The sequence below is a fragment of the Pseudophryne corroboree genome, chromosome 9, assembly GCF_028390025.1.
Source record: "Pseudophryne corroboree isolate aPseCor3 chromosome 9, aPseCor3.hap2, whole genome shotgun sequence".
In the NCBI taxonomy this organism is placed as follows: domain Eukaryota; kingdom Metazoa; phylum Chordata; class Amphibia; order Anura; family Myobatrachidae; genus Pseudophryne; species Pseudophryne corroboree.
In genome coordinates, this window is record NC_086452.1 from 230136344 (window position 1) to 230156124 (window position 19781).

Sequence of the window (19781 nt, forward strand, 5' to 3'; positions counted from 1 at the left end):
CAAGTGATTTATATAACGGGAGTATAACACTCTCATCCCTAGCATCAATTCCCCCGTTTTATGCATGCTAATATCTTATTAGCCTTCTTTGCTGCAGTCCTACTTTGGGTACTACTGCTTAGTTTGCTATCTATGAGGACACCTAAGTCCTTTTCCAGTATAGAATCCCCTAATTTTACCCCATTTAGTATGTAGGTGTTATTTTTGTACTTGTTACCACAGTGCATTACCTTACACTTGTCTGTATTGAAGCGCATTCTCTATTTCACTGCCCAAGCTTCTAATTTAACTAAGTCGTTCTGAAGCGACTCAGCACCCCCCTCCGCATTTATAACTTTACACAATTTGGTATCATCTGCAAAAATTGACACCATGCTCTCTAGACCTTCTGTTAGGTCGTTAATGAAAATATTGAACAATAGCGGTCCTAATACTGAGCCTTGCGGCCAGTAGCGGATCTTGCCATGGGCAAGCAGGACTTTTGCCCGGGGCGCCGCCTTCCGGAGGGCGCCGCACCAAGGCAAGATCCGCTGCTGCTGTGTGCCCCCCGCTGCCCGCTGCCCCCCTGCTGCCGCTGGCCGCTGCCACTGTGGAGGGAAACTAGATGCGTACACGTCTAGTTTCCCTTCGTGGAGAGGTCCTTTACTGTGCGGTGCGCGATGACGTCATCGCGCACCGCACAGCATTTCAGTCTGTACAGGGGGCGTAAATGACCACGCCCCCTGTACGAAGCCACACCCCTATTGTCACCCGGGGCGCACAGAGCGCCAGAACCGGCCCTGCTTGCGGCACACCACTTAGCACTTCAGTCCAATTTAAAAAAGATCCATTAACCACAACGCGCTGCTCCCTATTATCTAACCAATTTTTGACCCAAGTGCATATTGTGCTTCCTAGTCCTATTTCTTGTAGCTTATAGATAAGTCTCATGTGTGGTACAGTGTCGAAAGCTTTGGCAAAGTCTAAAAAGATTACATCCACCTCTTTACCCTGATCTAGGTTTGTGCTTACTGTTTCATAAAAGCCAAGTAAGTTGGTTTGACAGGATCTGTCCTTCATAAACCCATGTTGATTCCTTTTAATGACATTATTGACTTCAAGGAACTTCTGAATACTATCTCTTAGAATACCTTCCAATACTTTCCCCACTATAGATGTAAGACTAACTAGTCTATAATTACCTGGTTCAGCTTTACTTCCCTTTTTGAATATAGGCACTACTTCCGCTATACGCCAGTCTTTGGGAACCATACCTGATATTACTGAATCCTTAAAGATCAAAAATAGCGGTATTGCAAGTTCGGAGTGAAGATCCATTAGAACCCTTGGGTGAATACCATCGGGACCCGGTGACTTATTAATCTTTAAATGTTTTAATCGGTCACAGACTACTTACTTGCTTAAATAAGTACCTATCAATGGGATATTCTCATTATTGAGATTATGTGTTAGTCCCTGAATTGGGTCCTCCCTAGTAAATACTGTTGAAAAAAACTCATTTAGTGTGTCCGCTATGTCATTATAATTTTTGCTTAAGACTCCCAACTTGTCTTTTAAAGGGCCTATGCTCTCCTTCTTTAATCTCTTGCTATTAATGTATTTAAATAATTTTTTGGGATTCGCTTTGCTTTCCTTTGCTACTAGTTTTTCAGTTTCTACTTTAGCCGCTCTTATTTTTGCATATTTTGTTACAGTCCTTATAGTGCTGAAATGACTCTGCTTCCCCGTCAGATTTGTATTTTTTAAATGCTCACCTTTTCTTGCCCATAAGTTCCTTTATCTTTTTGTTAAGCCACATCGGTTTATGATTTTTATTCCTTTTTTTGCTGCTCGTAGGAATAAATTTGAGAGTATTTTTAGCTAGCAGGAATTTTAGTACCTCCCATTTCTCCGTAGTATTTTTTCCTAGAAACAAACCTTCCCATTCAATATCCCTGAAAAATACCCTCATCTTTTCAAAATTCGCTTTGCTAAAGTTTAGAGTCCTAGATGAGCCAGTATAGAACTGATATTGAATGTGACCATATTGTGGTCGCTGTTTCCTATGGGTTCCCCTACTATAATACCTGATACGAAATCCCCATTGTTTGTTAATATCAGGTCTAAGATTGCATTGTACCTAATAGGTTCCTCAATTAGTTGAACTAAGTAGTTATCATTAAGTGTGTTTAAAAACATATTGCCCCTAGCAGTATCACATGAATCGTTTTTCCAGTTTATCTCTGGATAGTTAAAATCTACCATCACTACTATGTCTCCTACTCCTGCTGCTCTTTCAATTTGCTTTAGTAACAATTCCTCATCAGATACGTTAATACCAGGTGGCCTATAGCATACACCCAATACTAACTTTTTTATTCCTTTTTCCCCGCATGCAATTTCTACTAATAACGTCTCGACAGTGTCTACAGTCCCCTCTTGAATATCTTCCCGTATATCAGGTTTTAAAAACGGCTTTACGTAAAGACACACCCCTCCACCCTTTTTATTTAGTCTGTCTCTCCTAAACAGCGTATAGCCCTCTAGATTGACTGCCCAATCATGAGATTCGTCCCACCAAGTTTGCCTATAATATCATACTGTTTACTTGCTGCAAGTATTTCTAGTTCACCCTTTTTACCAGTAATGCTTCTAGCGTTTACATACATACAACTAAGATAAGTATTTCCCCTTGCGTTAGGGACATTTTTCACCTTATGTAACAATGATGACCTGTAATCGTCATTAGTTTGTGCTTTGGTAAAATCTCTTTTAGTACCCATGTTAGTAACCTTACTGCCTGCTCTTACCCTCCCCCCAACTTCTCCCCCATTTCGTTTACTACCGCCATCCCCACTATTCTCACTGCATGACCCGTAGTTTCTAGCTAAACCCTCCCCCCAGGCTCCTTGTTTAAAATCTCCAACCAACCTTCTATCCATCCTTCCCCCCAGCACCGCTGCCCCCTCCTCAGTCAGGTGCAATCCATCACACAAATAGATGGCGCCTGAATTAAAAGTCTGCCCAGTGTTCCAGGAACACAAACCCCGCTTTCCTGCACCAATCCCTAAGCCACACATTTACCTCCCTAATCTCCCTTTGCCTCCCTGGACTAGCGCGTGGCATGGGTAATATTTCGGAGAAGATTACCTTAGATGTCCCTGCCTTAAGTTTCTATCCTAAGTCCCTATAGTCTTTCTTAAGGACATACACTGCATTCCTATACTACCGCTTACTCTGCACCCATTGCCGGACTAGTCATCTGGCACTTCTGGCACATGCCAGAAGGGCCGATGGGCAGGTGGGCCGAACCGGTCACTCAGAGAGCCGGGAAGGCCGTGCGCAGCGCAGCCTCCGGCTCTCTGGTTCCATGGTCTCCATGGAAATGGGGGCGGCACGCCCCAGGACTCGCTGCGTGCCCCCCAGCAACCGTCGCCATGGTGATGGGGGCGTGCCATGAGTCCATGCCCCATGACTCGTGGCACGCCCCCATACATCATGCGGCGCGCCCCCTGTGATGTGCGCGCCACGCCGTGATGCACACGCATGTTCACGAATGCCAGGGCCGAATTAAGGCCCCAGTCCATCGCTGCCTGCACCCCTAACCACAAACAGTGCACTAATATTCTAGCACTCACCCTGCACCCCCTCCATGGACACTCTCCACGCCTACACTACTGCTCACCCTGCACCCCCTCCCCACAAACAGTGCACTAATATTCTAGCACTCACCCTGCACCCCCTCCATGGACACTCTCCAGTCCTACACTACCGCTCACACTGCACACCCTCTCCCGCAATTCTTTTTCAGTAAAAGTGCTGCAAACATTTTTTTTAAATTGCATACCATGGGTATCGGGAGCGGGCATACCTGCGGTAATGTAAAATTGATCATGAGGTCCACAGTAATTTTTACCCCAAAAACCTCATGGCCAATTGAGTATGCCCCTAAAGGTGGGTACACACTGATAGATATAGCTGCAGATCAATTGATCTTCAGATATATCTATGGACGGATCGGGCAGTGTGCTGTGCATACACACTGCCCGATCCGTTGGGGACTGACATCATGAACTGGGCGAGCGTGTACACACGCCCGCCCAGTTCAGCTGTCAATCACCGCCGGCTGCCGCAGCACGTGTACGGGCGGCCTGCTGGTCACCCGTACACACACAGCGATGCGCCAATATATCGGTAGATATATTGGCCGTCGACTGTGCAGTGGGGCCGACGCGATATGTCTGTGAACGACGGAGTTCACAGACATATCGCCCATACACACTGGCCAACGGACCCGCAATATATTGGGCGTTCAATAGAACGGTCGATATATCGGCCAGTGTGTACCCACCTTAAGAGACCTGCAATGATCTATCTGTATGGAACAGCATGACAATACCGGATGTTCTGGCATCTATGTGTTACTCTAAAGCTGCTTGAGTCTCTGTTGTAAAAGTCATTAACAGATAAGTAATGACCATTATCAGGTGCTAAAAGGTCTATGTACTGAGCCTTGGAGAGAGATAAAGTGCATAGATAAAGTACTAGCCAATCAGCTTCTAACTGCTACTGTATGTTGCAGACTGTGTTTGAAAAGTGAGAGGAGCTGGTTGCTTGGTACTTTATCTCTGTCCACAGAGCTGTTTCTAGACATTTTGGCTCCTAATGCGAACAGTAAACAAATAGACATTATAAAATGTAACTTTTGACTGTACCATGGCAGTGTTAGTACGAAATGAGCAAAAATAAAGTTGGTCCACTTTAACTCTGAACACTCCATGGCCAGTATTTACTAAAAATCCGAGTTTGCCCAATTTGTGTTTTTTTTTCTAAGTCCCAGTCCGGGAATTCACTAAACATCAATCTCGGCAGTGTTTGGACTATTCGTAATGGTTTGAATGACAACGTTCACAAATACGAATGAATAGACCATCGGTCAAACGCGGCTGTTATTTAATAGAATACGGGCATTCACTATTCATTCGTATTTGGGTGTTAGTTTCTGAGTGCTCAAGTGCGGGAGTGTTTTTTTTCGATTCGTTAAAAAAAGCAGCAATAAAATAGACCTGCTTTTTCCAGTCGAGTTTGGATAACCATGCACGGAACAGTGAGATCTGTGCATGGTTATCTATGGGAAAGGGTCTGTTTAGTGTTAAAACGGGGGGGGGAAATTGCGTGGGTTCCCCCCTCCTAAGCATAACCAGCCTCGGGCTCTTTGAGCCGGTCCTGGTTGAAAAAATATGGGGGGAAAAATGACAGGGGTTCCCCCATATTTAATCAACCAGCACCGGGCTCTGCGCCTGGTCCTGGTTCCAAAAATACGGGGGACAAAAAGCGTAGGGGTCCCCCGTATTTCTGAAACCAGCACCAGGCTCCACTAGCTGGGGAGATAATGCCACAGCTGGGGGACACTTTGATATCGGTCCCTGCGGCCGTGCCATTAAAACCCCAACTAGTCACCCCTGGCTGGGGTACCCTGGAGGAGTGGGGGCCCCTTCAATCAAGGGGTCCCCCCCCTCCAGCCACCCAATGGCCAGGGGTGAAGCCCGAGGCTGTCCCCCCATCCAAGGGCGGCGGATGGGGGGCTGATAGCCAAGTGTGAAATTGTGAATATTGTTTTTAGTAGCAGTACTACAAGTCCCAGCAAGACTCCCCCGCAAGCTGGTACTTGGAGAACCACAAGTACCGCATGCAGTGGAAAACCGGGCCCGCTGGTACCTGTAGTACTACTACTAAAAAAATACCACAATAAAAACAGGACACACACACCATGACAGTACAACTTTATTACATACATGCACACCAACATACACACATACCCATGACCTCCTGTCAAAGAGGGTCCATTCAGCCAATCAGAGAGCGCCACGTCGTGGCACCCTCCTGATTGGCTGTGTGCTCCTGTAGTGTCTGTCAGGCAGCACACGGCAGTGATACAATGTAGCGCCTATGCGCTCCATTGTAGCCAATGGTGGGAACTTTGCGGTCAGCGGTGAGGTTACTTTCGGTCAACCGCTGACCGCAAAGTTCCCACCATTGGCTAAAATGGAGCGCATAGGCGCTACATTGTATCACTGCCGTGTGCTGCCTGACAGACACTACAGGAGCACACAGCCAATCAGGAGGGTGCCACGACGTGGCACTCCCTGATTGGCTGAAGGGACCCTCTTTCACAGGAGTCAGGGGGGGTCCTGGCAGTCGGGGAAAGGGGTCCCATGTGTAAACATGGGACCCCTTTCAGTGCGTGGTCGGGTTTGCATTTTATTTTTTTGCCAAGTACGTGGATTATTCAAAGGCCGGATGCTTCACTGGATTATGTGAGTATAATTTTGTCCACAGGTACCCCTAGGATTCTACATGGAGAAGAGGACCGAGCCTCGTGGGAACATAGGTAAGTATGTGTGTATGTTGGTGTGCATGTATGTAATAAAGTTGTACTGTCACGGTGTGTGTGTCCTGTTTTTATTGTGGTATTTTTTTAGTAGTAGTACTACAGGTACCAGCGGGCCCGGTTTTCCACCGCATGCTGGTACTTGTGGTTCTCCAAGTACCAGCTTGCGGGGGAGGCTTGCTGGGACTTGTAGCACTGCTACTAAAAACAATATTCACAATTTCACACTTGGCTATCAGCCCCCCATCCGCCGCCCTTGGATGGGGGGGACAGCCTCGGGCTTCACCCCTGGCCCTTGGGTGGCTGGAGGGGGGGACCCCTTGATTGAAGGGGTCCCCACTCCTCCAGGGTACCCCGGCCAGGGGTGACTAGTTGGGGTTTTAATGGCACGGCCGCAGGGACCGATATCAAAGTGTCCCCCGGCTGTGGCATTATCTCCCCAGCTAGTGGAGCCCGGTGCTGGTTTCAGAAATACGGGGGACCCCTACGCTTTTTGTCTCCGTATTTTTGGAACCAGGACCAGGCGCAGAGCCCGGTGCTGGTTGATTAAATATGGGGGGAGCCCTGTCATTTTCCCCCCCATATTTTATCAACCAGGACCGGCTCAAAGAGCCCGAGGCTGGTTATGCTTAGGAGGGGGGACCCCACGCAATTTTTTTCAGATTTTTAAAGACTTTAATCAACTTTTTAAGGTACACAATGAAGCCCTGCACGGATCTCACCGGCCGGGATTCCTTGTGTTTTTTCAGGCAGTGTTTTACTCATCACTCCCGTAAAACACTGCCTGATATTACGAATCACATCGACATCGGAAAAAACGATTGTGCAAAACTCGGCAGCTTAGTGAATGATCGTATCAGGATTCAAAAAGTTGCAGTAAAATGCACCCGATACCATTCGAGTTCAAACACCCTTCAAAACGGCCAAAACACGAATATTAGTAAATACTGCCCCATGTGTCAAAAGGTGTTTCAACAAATCCTATTTATACATTGCAAACATCCAACAATAACAAATCAATACGGTAAGATTCAGATTGGACAGATATTTCTTAAGTGCTCCATGATGTTCATTAAGTGAGACATTTTTTTTACTGTGACATTTGTTTTGTGGTAGATACTATATGTTACAAATGGCCTTGTCACTAACAATATGCTGGAAGAACTCCTTGATCTTTAAACTTTATTCTGTGGAAAACAGAAGGAACATAATAAAGTAGAAACACACAGTGTGCTTAAACACTTTACTGTGGTGCACAAAAGTATTTTTTTTTTTTTTTTTTAAACTTGGTGTTGTACACTATAACTATATTTCATAAGAGTTAAACAACTTAGGAGTATTTGCCACCGGTAGGCCTTCTGTGTATTCAGGTTACACACACTGGATTCAGGCTTCAGCATTCAGTGGGTCCATTCTTCTTCCTTTATAAAATAAATTTACAAAAAATTATTCTAATGATAAAATACTTTAATATGTCTTTTGGTCATTTTTGACACTGTTATGTTGCACAAGTGATTTGCAATTGTCGACAAGAATTATCATTTCTATGGCATGTACTGAAATGTTGTATTCTGACAGATCTATATATGTACAAGATAGATAGATAGATAGATAGATAGATAGATAGATAGATAGATAGATAGATAGATAGATAGATAGATAGATAGTCTGTTTATACTTTATTTTAGATAAATAGGATTTAGATGTACACTTTTTTATGTGTTTGGTTCAGTATGAAATACCGATGGCCAGGATGTCGGCCATCAGTATACCGACAGCGGCATCCCGGTCACAAGTATGCCGGCAGTGGGGCAAACACAAGAAAGCCCCTTGCGGGCTCGCTGCGCTCGCCACAGGTTAAATTCTCCCTCTATGGGTGTCGTGGACACCCACAGAGGAAAAATAGCCTGTCTCGCCGGCATTGTGCCACTGTGCGGGATTCCGGCGTCGGCATTGTGATCCACAGGATCCTGTGTGGCGGTATCTTAATTGCTTCCCGAAGGAGTGCATATATATATATATATATTTATTTGGCCCCCTTCATTCCATAGTTTCCCATACTGTAAGTAAATGCCTTCTTTACTGCAATTTAGTTTTCCACTCTGAATATAGAAGTACTCTTCTACTGTAGTCCCCCCTTAAAAGGATCTCCATGTATCTCCTCCTCATCCGGGATTCATTTAAAAAATATTGCTGTTTTATATCAGTCACTCACTATTTAAATCCATAATAGTGTATGAAGATAAAGAATTTACAGTATACCAGTTATAGAGTGCATTTTTCAAGTCACCAAAATATTATATTCTGTGCTAGGGATATCTCTTTATTTTATTCAATTCATGTTAGTATATTTGATTTACGTGAGGGATTTTCAGAAGGGATTACTATGCTTTTATTTTAGGATTTTTTTGGTTGGTATAATGCATTTATACTATGTTGTATTAGGTATCACTGTATTAGGTATTTTATCACTGTTAGTTATCACTGTATGAGGTACTTTATGCAGTGTTCTTATAAACACTCCTTCCTCAAGCCACGTTGAGAAAGGATACTCGAGAAAGTAGTTTTTATTATATCTCTGAAATACTGCAGTGCATACACTAGCATCCTGCTGAGTCTTTGTGCTAGATTATTTTCAAACAGACCTTTGAGTTGGTTTATATCTTGCTTCGGAATGGAGCTCTAGCACTAGATTAGATTAGTGTAAATAAAATGTTTTTAAAACTAAAACATTTTGTCAAAAAACAATGTTTTCCTTTTTAGGTCCTTGTGCCCCTCAAAACTTGTCTATATTTTATCCCTGTGACTCTAATGTGGTTAAACTACAGTGGATGGCTCCCCCAGGCAGTGTCCATTATGAGTCCAGTGTAATTTCATCAGGCGGAGAGATACATACATGTAACACAACTGACACAACCTGTGACATTGGTGGACTGGAGTGTGGAGAGATATATAATGTGACTGTCACAGCCTTCAATGATCAGCAGAATAACATCAGCCTAAAGGAAGTGACATTTCAATCAGGTAAAATGACTGTGGGACCTATAAAAGTTGCTAAATGTGCAAATATTGATCAGCGTTTCTAATTACTGCTCCAATATTCCCACAGTATGTTTTCTTTGTTGATACATTTAATCACTACAGAAGAAATTACGGGATAAAGTAGTAGCCTTCTCCACTAGCTGAAAATCAGAGCAAATACTGTGTTAACTTTCATTATTACGCACATTAATACTGTAAAACACATTTCTATCTCTATGACTTAGATTTTTTGTACTGTGGAAAACCATTAGAGGAAATCCTCACTCATGTTGACAGGGTGGTATCAATACACTCCCTGATAGCGGAAAACCTACCTATGCAGGAGCTAGAAGAGCATTTCTGAGTAATGGTAGACATGGTGGTCTCTGCTAACTCCTGCCCCTGCAACCTTGTGTCATATTGGCAGCTTATTGTTCGTCACACAAATCTTGACAGCAGAAATGAGGATAGCTTTCCTTGACAGAAGTTGGTGAACTCATTAAATTGGGTGGTACCAGAATTTTCCTCACACTGTTCCTGGTATTCCCTACTTTATGAAGTAATTTTTAGAGTCTCTCGCAGGTAAAAGGGTCCATACATCAGACAAGTATCTGGGGCAATTCCCAATTTTGGTGATGACTGGGTTGGGTCATCAGGAAAACCCAACATGTTAAAAATCTTCAGTTCGTTGATTTTGACCAAAAATGATTGCAATTGGGGAGGGATTTTTAACATGTAGATTTTGCCTATCAGCAGATTGGTTTGCCAATAGATGGAATGGATCATCGTCGGTAGAAAGGAGAATCACAGCTTAGATGTATGCCTCGCATTACTGTAGGAGGAGGCACTTTGTCTTAGTACGTTTCATTAAAATAGAACTGAACTATGTACTTGTTTATATTTGTTACATTATAACATTTTTGTAAGTCATTTATCAGCATTCTAATACTATTCAAATATCCAGTAAAAACAAATTCCAAAATGCAGTAAGATAAAGGCATTAATAAATATTGTATATTCAACAGTTAAGAATGGCAGTGATTAAACAGAACAAAATATCCACGGTAGTTTTGTGATAAACTGATAATGTAAAACATATTCATCTTGCTAATTATTTAATTAGTAAACAGTAGAGATGTCATAGGTATATGCAGTGTTAGACTGGTGCATTAAGGGACCACCAGGGAATGCAATGGTAGGGACTCAAGCTTACGGGGTGTGACCAGCTACCAGAGAGGTTGAGGCCAGCTACCACAGAGAGAAACTGTAAACAGGGCTGGAGGGGCCAGCAGTGTGTTAGGAGCACACACTTTTTTTTTTTAAATATTCTTTTGATTGAAACACAAGCGGTTACAACATTGGAGTTGAAGAGATATCATAATACATAATATCAGTACATTCGAATGCATACATGAAGTTCAAGAGTACAAAGCAAATTTTCAATATAAGGCAAACAAAACATACAGTGCATCCGGAAAGTATTCACAGCGCTTAACTTTTTCCACATTTTATTATGTTACAGCCTTATTCCAAAATGGAATAAATTATTTTTTTCCCCTCAAAATTCTACACACAAAACCTCATAATGACAATGTGAAAAAAGTGTTTTTGTGTTTTTTGCAAATTTATTAAAAATAAAAAAAACTAAGAATTCACTCTCCGATGCCTGTGAGTATTGGAGTGGGCGTTTAGTATCTTTATCAATAAAAGATCCCACATTCACCAAACCTTCCTGCTGTAAGAGTGTAGAGATGTGTCCCACACAACCACTCTGAAATTCTGGATTGTGTAAATAATGGCAGGAATAACGTGTCATGAGCATTTAACTTACTTTTATGTCGAAGTACATGCCATAATTTTCTGACAGACCATAACAAAGGATTATTCCTCAGATCATCAGAAAACCCAGCATCACGGAGATGTAAGAAAGGGCTAATCTTGGTGTAGTTTCCATAGAAACATGCCAAGCACTTAGTTCATCCATGATCCTGCTCCACCAAGTTACTAACCCCTAGAGATGGAGATGGGACTTTCAGGCAGTGAGACCCACCAGAGATTTCCCCCTGCACACCTATGGGACAGTATGACCTTGGGTATATGCAAGCACATGACTATAGAGCTCTGGTAACATTTTGCAAGTGTAGAAGGGCTTCTTAATCTTTTTTTATTTAGATACCCCCCTTATAATTACAAAAGTTTACCACATTTCCCTTATTATTTAATACGTGGCACTTTATTATATAGTGTCCACCGGACATTAATTAATTTAAAGCAACCTATTAACTATAGGTCAACAAGTTACTTATATATTTAACAAAAAATTTATATTTTCCCTCTGTGCACTTTATGTCAATAGCAGACCTCAGACTCACAAAAGAACCTTCACCGTGATTCATACAAACAGTAAATAGAACAAAGCGTGATTCCAAGTGGTGCTATTTTATACATTCAGTGAAAAAACATCTTACACATAATTATTGCAAGAAATTCGAATTCCCAAATAGGACTTTGTCAGGAATTTCTTTAAATATCCAGCTCTAAAAAATGAGAAGGAACACAGAACATAGTGCAATCCTATTGATAATCAGATTTTTGTATTGATTATTGGTCTCACTCACATGGAGGAAGGAATAATGGGCGTATAGATATCAAGTCCCTGGATGCAAACACTTCGACTTCTTTCTCTGTGTAACTCTTAGATAAATAAAGTAATGATAGTGCAATATAGTCTATTTATAGTTAAAGATGAAAAAAATTAATAAAATGCACTCACAAACATATAATAAAAATAAACATATAGAACAAATGGTGTGCTGGAGAGCCCTCCAATGTGGAGATGGATAGGGTATAGTCACCGCAAGTCCCGGTTACTTAGGTGTCCCAAATCTCCTATCATGATATCTGGCTCCTGGGTCCTCACACAGCACGATCCGTCCCCTGCTTGAGCGCTTTCGGATATTACTCCTTCATCTGAAGCATGGGGAAGTGTGTCCATTTCCTAGCTTAAATACTCCATTGATTGTGTGATTGGGTAAACCGTCATACAGACTGTGTACAAATATAGGAAATTCCAGGCCATTATTACCCTCCCCAGGAGTGGTCAACCAACAAAGATCATGCCAAGAGCAAGGCATCTAATAGTTTGCAAGGTCACAAAGGAACCCAAGGTAACCTCTAAGTAACTGAAGGCCTTTCTGACATTAGCTAATGTTAATGAGTCCACCATCAGGAGGACACTGAACAACAGTGGTGTGCATGGCAGGATTGCAAGGAGAAAATTGTTGCTCTACAAAAAGAACATTGCTGCCTATCTGCAGTTTGCTAAAGAATACCTGGACAATCCAGAAGGCTATTGGAACAATGGTTTGTGGATAGATTAGTCCAAAATATAGCTTTTTGGTTTAAATGAGAAGCGTTATGTTTGAAGAAAGGAGAACGCTGCATTCCAGCATAAAAAACCTCATACCATCTGTGAAACACAGTGGTGGTGGTATCATTGTTTGGGCCTGTTATGCTGCATCTGGCTGAGGATGACTAGCCATCAGTGATGGGACAATGAATTCTGAATTATACCAGAATATTCTAAAGGAAAATGTCATGACATCTGTCCATGAGTTGCATCTCAATAGAACATGATTCATGCATCATGACAACAACCCAAAGAATGGTAAAGAAAAATATATTTTATGTTTTGGAATGGCCAAGTCAAAGTCTTGACTTTAATCCAATCGAAATGTTGTGGAAGGACCTGAAGCAAGCAGTTCAAGGGAGGAAACCAACAAACATAACAGAGTTGAAGCTGTTTTGTACGGAGGTGTGGGGTCAAATTCCTCCAAGCCGATGTTCAGGACTAATCAACATTCACAGGAAATGTTTAGATGCAGTTATTGCTGCACAAGGGGTCATACCAGATACTGAAAGCAAAGGGTCACTTACTTTTGCCACTCACAGATACATGATATTGGATAATGTTCCTCAATAAATGAAATGAGCACGTCTAATATTTTTTGTCTCATTTGTTTGATTTGATTCTTTTTATCTACTTTTAGGACTTGTGTGAAAATCTGAGATAGATTTAGGTTACATTTCTGAACAAATACAGTAATTTCTGAAAGGTTCACAAATTTTCAAGCACCACTGTACATTTTTTTTTATTGCATTTACCTTCTATAGTTTGTTAATACATTAACCCATTTTTTGAGATGAAGTTGATGTTGAATCTATCAGGGTTACCCCTTGTATTACATGTACTGTAAGGTAAAATCCCTGCCTTAAAGCAACAACTTTTCACGATTTTATCACATGAACAACTATGAGTGATATTTACGTCTCTATTTTTCTCTATTCCAGCTCCATGTATTCCTACAAATGTGAGGGCAAAGCTACATTGTGGAACCAGCACTGGATCTTTAAGATGGGAAACTGCACAAGGAATTACAACATATTCTGCACTGGTGACAGGAATAAATGGATGGAGTGGAATGTGCACCTCAGACAACATATCCTGTGACATCAGTGACCTTGAGTGTGGACAAGTGTACACTGTAACCATCACAGCATCTAACCCCCACTGCAATAGCATAGGTAGACCTACAGAAATATATACAGGTAAAAATGATTAAAGGTGGCGCCTATAACACAAGCACATTGGGTTCATTATCTGACACTTATCTATTTAATAAATGTAAATGTTCATGTAGTAAGATATCGCTGTCTGTCCAACAATTACATACAGTATATACTATAGCAATGTATGCATAATTTGAACATGGCAATATTCTGCATAGACAGTATCTACAAACTGTTTGTGCAAAACAGAGCAGCTCTGCATAGAGGAATCATAAGTCCCTAAATGATGCAAGTTTATTGTTTAAAAGGTATTGTGTAAAAGGATAGACATTTGAATGTGGGGAGGACAAGATATCTGCTAATTCAGAACTGTGAATTTCAGTGAACAGGATATGGGAAGAGAGGTATTAGTTTCACCATGACAGTTAGGATAGTTTGAAGTGGGAATAGACAGGTAAGGGAAGGCTCTATAGGAGGATGTTATAGTAGTGAAGGCTGGACATAGGGCCTAATCAGGGCCGGTTCTGCCATTAGGCAGGCAGACTACGTGGCTGCGTAGAGCGCCAGGTCTGATGAGGGCGCTCCTTCCCATACATCCATACAGCAGCAGGAGCCAGAGCATATGGTGGCTCCCCACGCATCTCCTTTCCGGTTCCCGTCCTCTCCCGGTACTGGGCGGGATCTGTGTGCAGAAGTGATGGGATACACCTGTAGGCAGAGTCCGGGAGGATCGGTGAGCTACAGTGTGTGCGGGTATAACTGGCCAGAACAGCCCCTGCCCAACACATCCTTATAAACAAAGGCACCACAGTCAGCATTGTAATGTGTGGATGACTGCATGTATATAATGTGCACAGGGCCGGTGCAAGGTTTCTCGGCACCATAGCCAAAATTTCTGTCTACTGCCCCTTCCCCCTTCCTGCCCTTCAGGTGAAAGGCATGCTGCTGCTCTCCCCCACCCCCAGTCTGTTGCATGGTTGCTCTCTTCTCCCCATCTGCCCAGTCTGTGAGGGTGCTGCTGCTCTCGCCCCCCTCCCCCTTCCCCTCTACTCTGTTAAATGTCTACTGCACTGTCCCCCCCACCATCTGTGTGCATTTTCCCCCAGACTGCAGCTCTCTCCCTCTCTCCTTATCAAATGCAGAAGGTGCGCTGTGCAGCCAACTTACCTGCAGGCTGCGATGCAGAGTTGGGACTGAGGGCCAGATTTATTAAGCCTGGTGAAGTGATGATGTGGAAGGTGATAAAGCACCAGCCAGTCAGCTCCTTACTTCCACGTCACAGGCTGGGTTTGAAAAATGACAGTAAGGAACTGATCGGCTGGTGTGTTATCACCTTTACTTTATCACTTCGGGAAAAGGGCCCTAATTTGCACACCTTAATTAGGTAGTGAGGTGGAGGCCACACACACTACTGAACCTCATTTTGACTTGTTTTAAGGACATTACATGAAAGTTGGATCAGCCTGTAGTGTGTTTTTCCACTTTAATTTTGAGTGTAACTCCAAATCCAGACCTCCATGGGTTAATAAATTTGATTTCCATTGATAATTTTTGTGTGATTTTGTTGTCAGCACATTCAACTATGTAAAGAACAAAGTATTTAATAAGAATATTTCATTCATTCAGATCTAGGATGTGTTATTTTAGTGTTCCCTTTATTTTTTTGAGCAGTATATATATATATATATATATATATATATATACAAGTAGATCCTGCACTCTCATTTTAATGAATCCAACATAGTGGGTGCTCCCAATGGACCATGACAGTCCACTTGAAATAGCAATGTTCTCCACAGGGTGGAAGGTGCACTCACGCGAATATATAGATCAGTCCATATATAAAAGCATAAACTTTATTGTGGTCAATAGACGCCTCAATGTCGACGTTTTGGTTCGATGACGAACCTTTCTCAAGACCGGCAACAAATGATCATTGTATCAACATCAAAATTTCATAGGCTTGAAATAAACCTATAACAAAAACAAAAAAGCATATTGGGAGACTCCGTCTCCCAGGCCATATGACACTCAAATCACATAATAACCATCAATATATAAGACAATTAAATCCCTGCGTCCACATCACGGCCCATCACCGCCTAGGTCAGTGAAAAAAAAACAATACACCTATAGAGTAGAGATGAGCGGATTCGGTTTTACTCGGTTTTACTCTGTTCTCAAAACGGCATCTTATTGGCTCACGGATGTCACGTGTTTTGGATAGCCAATAAGATGCCGTTTTGAGAACCGAGTAAAACCGAGTAAAACCGAATCCGCTCATCTCTACTATAGAGTACAACACCACCTTCACCTGTGATATAACCTTCCATTCACCTCAGTGGGACCTAACTCACCTGGGGTTAATTAGACCACAATATGTAAAAGCGAAGGTGGGCTGCTGTATACTCCAAATCAAATCTCAAGCTTACGGAGGATAGCTATGTCTCTGGAACAATGGAAGCAATACAATCAACCATATGACCAAAGGTGGAATGATATGGGGGCAAAACACTTGTAGTGCTCACATGCAACATACCTGCAGGTCCAGCCACTATTACCCAGATGCAGCAACAGGGTATGAGATGGTATATACAGCTAAATAATCAATGCAAAAGGGTATCATCAGCATATGCTCCAAATAAAATAAACGATGACTCATTAGGAATAATACTTACTGAACATCAGAGGTTCTGGATTGTCCCTGTGCTGCATGTCTTTTGCCAGCCACAGGACGTCTATGTAAGACTCCCGGACCGGAAGAGGCCGGAAGTCCCCGATACAACCAAGAAATGCAGCCCCATCCACTCCAAACTCCACAGTAGAGACCAACACCATAAACAACTAGTCAACGAGGCCTCAGGCCAGACTCCCACAGGCAGACCCACCCGCCGCATGCACCAAAACTACGCACAGCGCGGTGGGAACACTTGCGCCGCTACCGCCGGACCGGAACAGCATGCGTTCCACCTGGACGGAAGTCATGCGTTCCACCGGAACGGAAGTCACGGGTGCATAGACAACAACATAACAGGCTGCTCGAGGTGGACATGAACTCCTCTAGTACTCAGATATACTGTTTCTAGGCCACCATACCATAAAAAATTAGTCAAAGCCGCATATATAAATGTAAATAGGATCCCTGTTCACATAATAACTGGGTGGGAGAACTATGCGTTCCACTCGTCCAAAAAAGGGGCGGGGTCTGCGTTCCACAGGCAGAGAGAGCCTCCCATGGGAGGCAATAAGCTGTTAGTCCGTGGGGTCGATAGTTACAATAGCCACAATAAAACATAGGTAATCATCAAATAATAATAATCTAGGGTTGAAAAGGCAATAACCAGCCATAATACTGATGTGGATGTATAGAAAACACTCAGGTATAAGTATTAGAAATCACTCTTAAACATATACATCTAGATGAATGCTTGTCCTCATGGACAACTATATTAAATAAAATTCGTACATTATCCGTGTCGTTCATGGATATAAAGTGTCTAGGCCTGGGAGATAGCTCACCTAGGTGCAAGTCACAAACAATCATGGGCTAACAATAGTGAACCTGTATAGACACATTCTTTTATCAATGTTCCACTAATACAGACATATCAAAGATGGTACAGAAAATGAAATACAAAATGTTAACAGAAAAATTATACTAAAAATAGAACAAACATAATAATAAATATAATTAACAAAAAATTTAATAAACAGTCCCATTATGCCGAGAAAGTATAGGGTAATCCCAACCAGTCTAATGTTCTAGTAGCATACCGACACCCAAAATGGGTGGAATAATCCCTTTCATGGAAGAGGATGCAAATTTAGAGAAAAATATTGAACAGGTTGGATTCGTTAAGCCCGCTGGGTGCCACCGTATCTAACCGGTGTATCCAGTAACTTTCTCGTCTTTTTAACAATAATGACCGGTCCCCCCGGTTGAACATGGGGGTATCCAGTCTATTAGCTTGCACTTCAACCTAGCAACTTGGTGCTTAGCTGCCACGAAATGTCTTGCCACTGGTTTATCAGTTTTACCTGTGATTAATGCGGTATGTATAGAGGATCTGTGGTTAGCCATCCGTTCTCGGAATGTCCGTGTAGTCAGACCCACGTAGCAAAGTCCGCAGGGACTTTTAAGAATGTATATCACGTGATCCAACCTGCAATGTAAATGGTATCATATTTTGATAGTCTTGCCAGTATGTGGATGATAAAAGGTGGAACCAGCCATCATCGACCTACAGTTTGTGCAACTGCCACAAGAATAGCTACCCTGGTTTAGATTGCATAACCTGAGTAGTGATTAATTATTTTCTGAGAAACATGGTAGGGCGCATAAGGAGTTGTTTAAGGTTAGCACCTCTGCGGTATGCTACCATCGGTGCTTTCATCCTAGAAAATGGCAGATTTGTATCAGTGGCAACAATGGGCCAATGTTTCCTTAATGACTTCCTAATGGTAGTGCTGTTGTCAAATTGTGTAGGAAAAATCATACAGTCAAGATGTTTTTTGGTGGTTCATCGTTTATCCTGAAAGATCTGATTGACAGTCTCTAAACATTTAGCGAGAATCTTGGGCGTATATCCCAGCTGCAAAAATCTGGAGGTGACTTCAGAACATTGGATTTGTCTGCGATCAGACTCAGAATTAATGCGCATGGCCCTCAGGTATTGTGAAATAGGTAGGCTCTCTTTGAGTACTGGCGCGTGAAAACTGTCCGCCTGTAATAGCATGTTGCGATCTGTGGGTTTACCGTATAGAGTGGAAATAAAACCTGAATCTGTCTATTCTAATGATGGTAATATCTAGCAAGTTTATCTCCATGGAGGAAATGGTTTGGGGGAATCGAATTGGACTGTCCAAAGTATTCAGGGTCATTACCATATTGTTAAATTAATTTCAGTCCCATACCATAACAAAAAGATATCATCTATAAATCTGCGGTAAAAAACTACCATATGTTGAAAGTGTATGGGATTTCTCATATTCTGCCATGTATAAATTGGCATACGATGGGGCCAAATTTGACCCCATCGCAGTGCCCGAAGTTTGTAAAAAAAAACGTATCTTTATACAGAAAATGGTTACATTTTAATACCAATTCTGTTATTTATAATATAAATTTAATTGGAAATTCCAAATTACTGACACCCTGAAGATTTTTCCTGAAAGTGTCAAGTCCTGCCTGATGTGGGATTACCGTATATAGGGAACAGACGTCAAGGGTAGCCATATAGATGATATTGTCCTTGACCTGTATGTTGTGTAGATGGGTTAGGAAGTCTCCTGTGTCTCGTAGATAGCGGTCGGTTTTCACCACAAGTGGTTGTAAAATACTATCTATTAGGATAGCAAGAGGCTGAAGCAATGAACCCTCAGCAGCGATAATAGGTCTCCCGGGGGGATGTACCAAGGTTTTGTGGATTTTGGGTAATGTATATAATATGGGACACTTAGGGTGTTTAGTGCTCAGAAATTTTTTGAATTCGTTATTGACCCAGCCTTGTTCACATCCAAACTTAATACATGCATCAATCTTATTTTTGATAGTAGCGATGGGATTGGAATATATTTGCCTATATGTCTCCGTATCTGCCAATTGGCGTAAGAACTCACGGTCATAATCTGCCGAGTCCTGGACTACGACCGCCCCTCCCTTAACCGCAGGGTGGATAACTATGTTGGTATTTAGTTTAAGTTTCTTCAGTGCTGCTCGTTCTGGGGGGTTAGATTATCATATATCCTTGGCTCCTGTTCTTTTTCCACATCAGATTGTACAAGGCTAAGGAATGTCTTAATACTAGGGTTGGACGAGGGT

The 19781-nt window shown here is 42.3% G+C and overlaps 1 protein-coding gene across 4 annotated transcripts in view; it reads left to right on the top strand.

Annotated features, from left to right (window-relative positions):
* Positions 1–19781, top strand: part of LOC134957920 (uncharacterized) — a 151155-nt gene that overhangs the window by 21728 nt on the left and 109646 nt on the right. For all 4 annotated transcript variants that reach the window (XM_063940161.1, XM_063940163.1, XM_063940162.1 and 1 more), the window contains 2 exons: positions 9134–9394; positions 13742–13999. In XM_063940161.1, coding sequence (XP_063796231.1) covers positions 9134–9394; positions 13742–13999 — 519 coding nt within the window. The remainder of the gene's footprint in view (positions 1–9133; positions 9395–13741; positions 14000–19781) is intronic.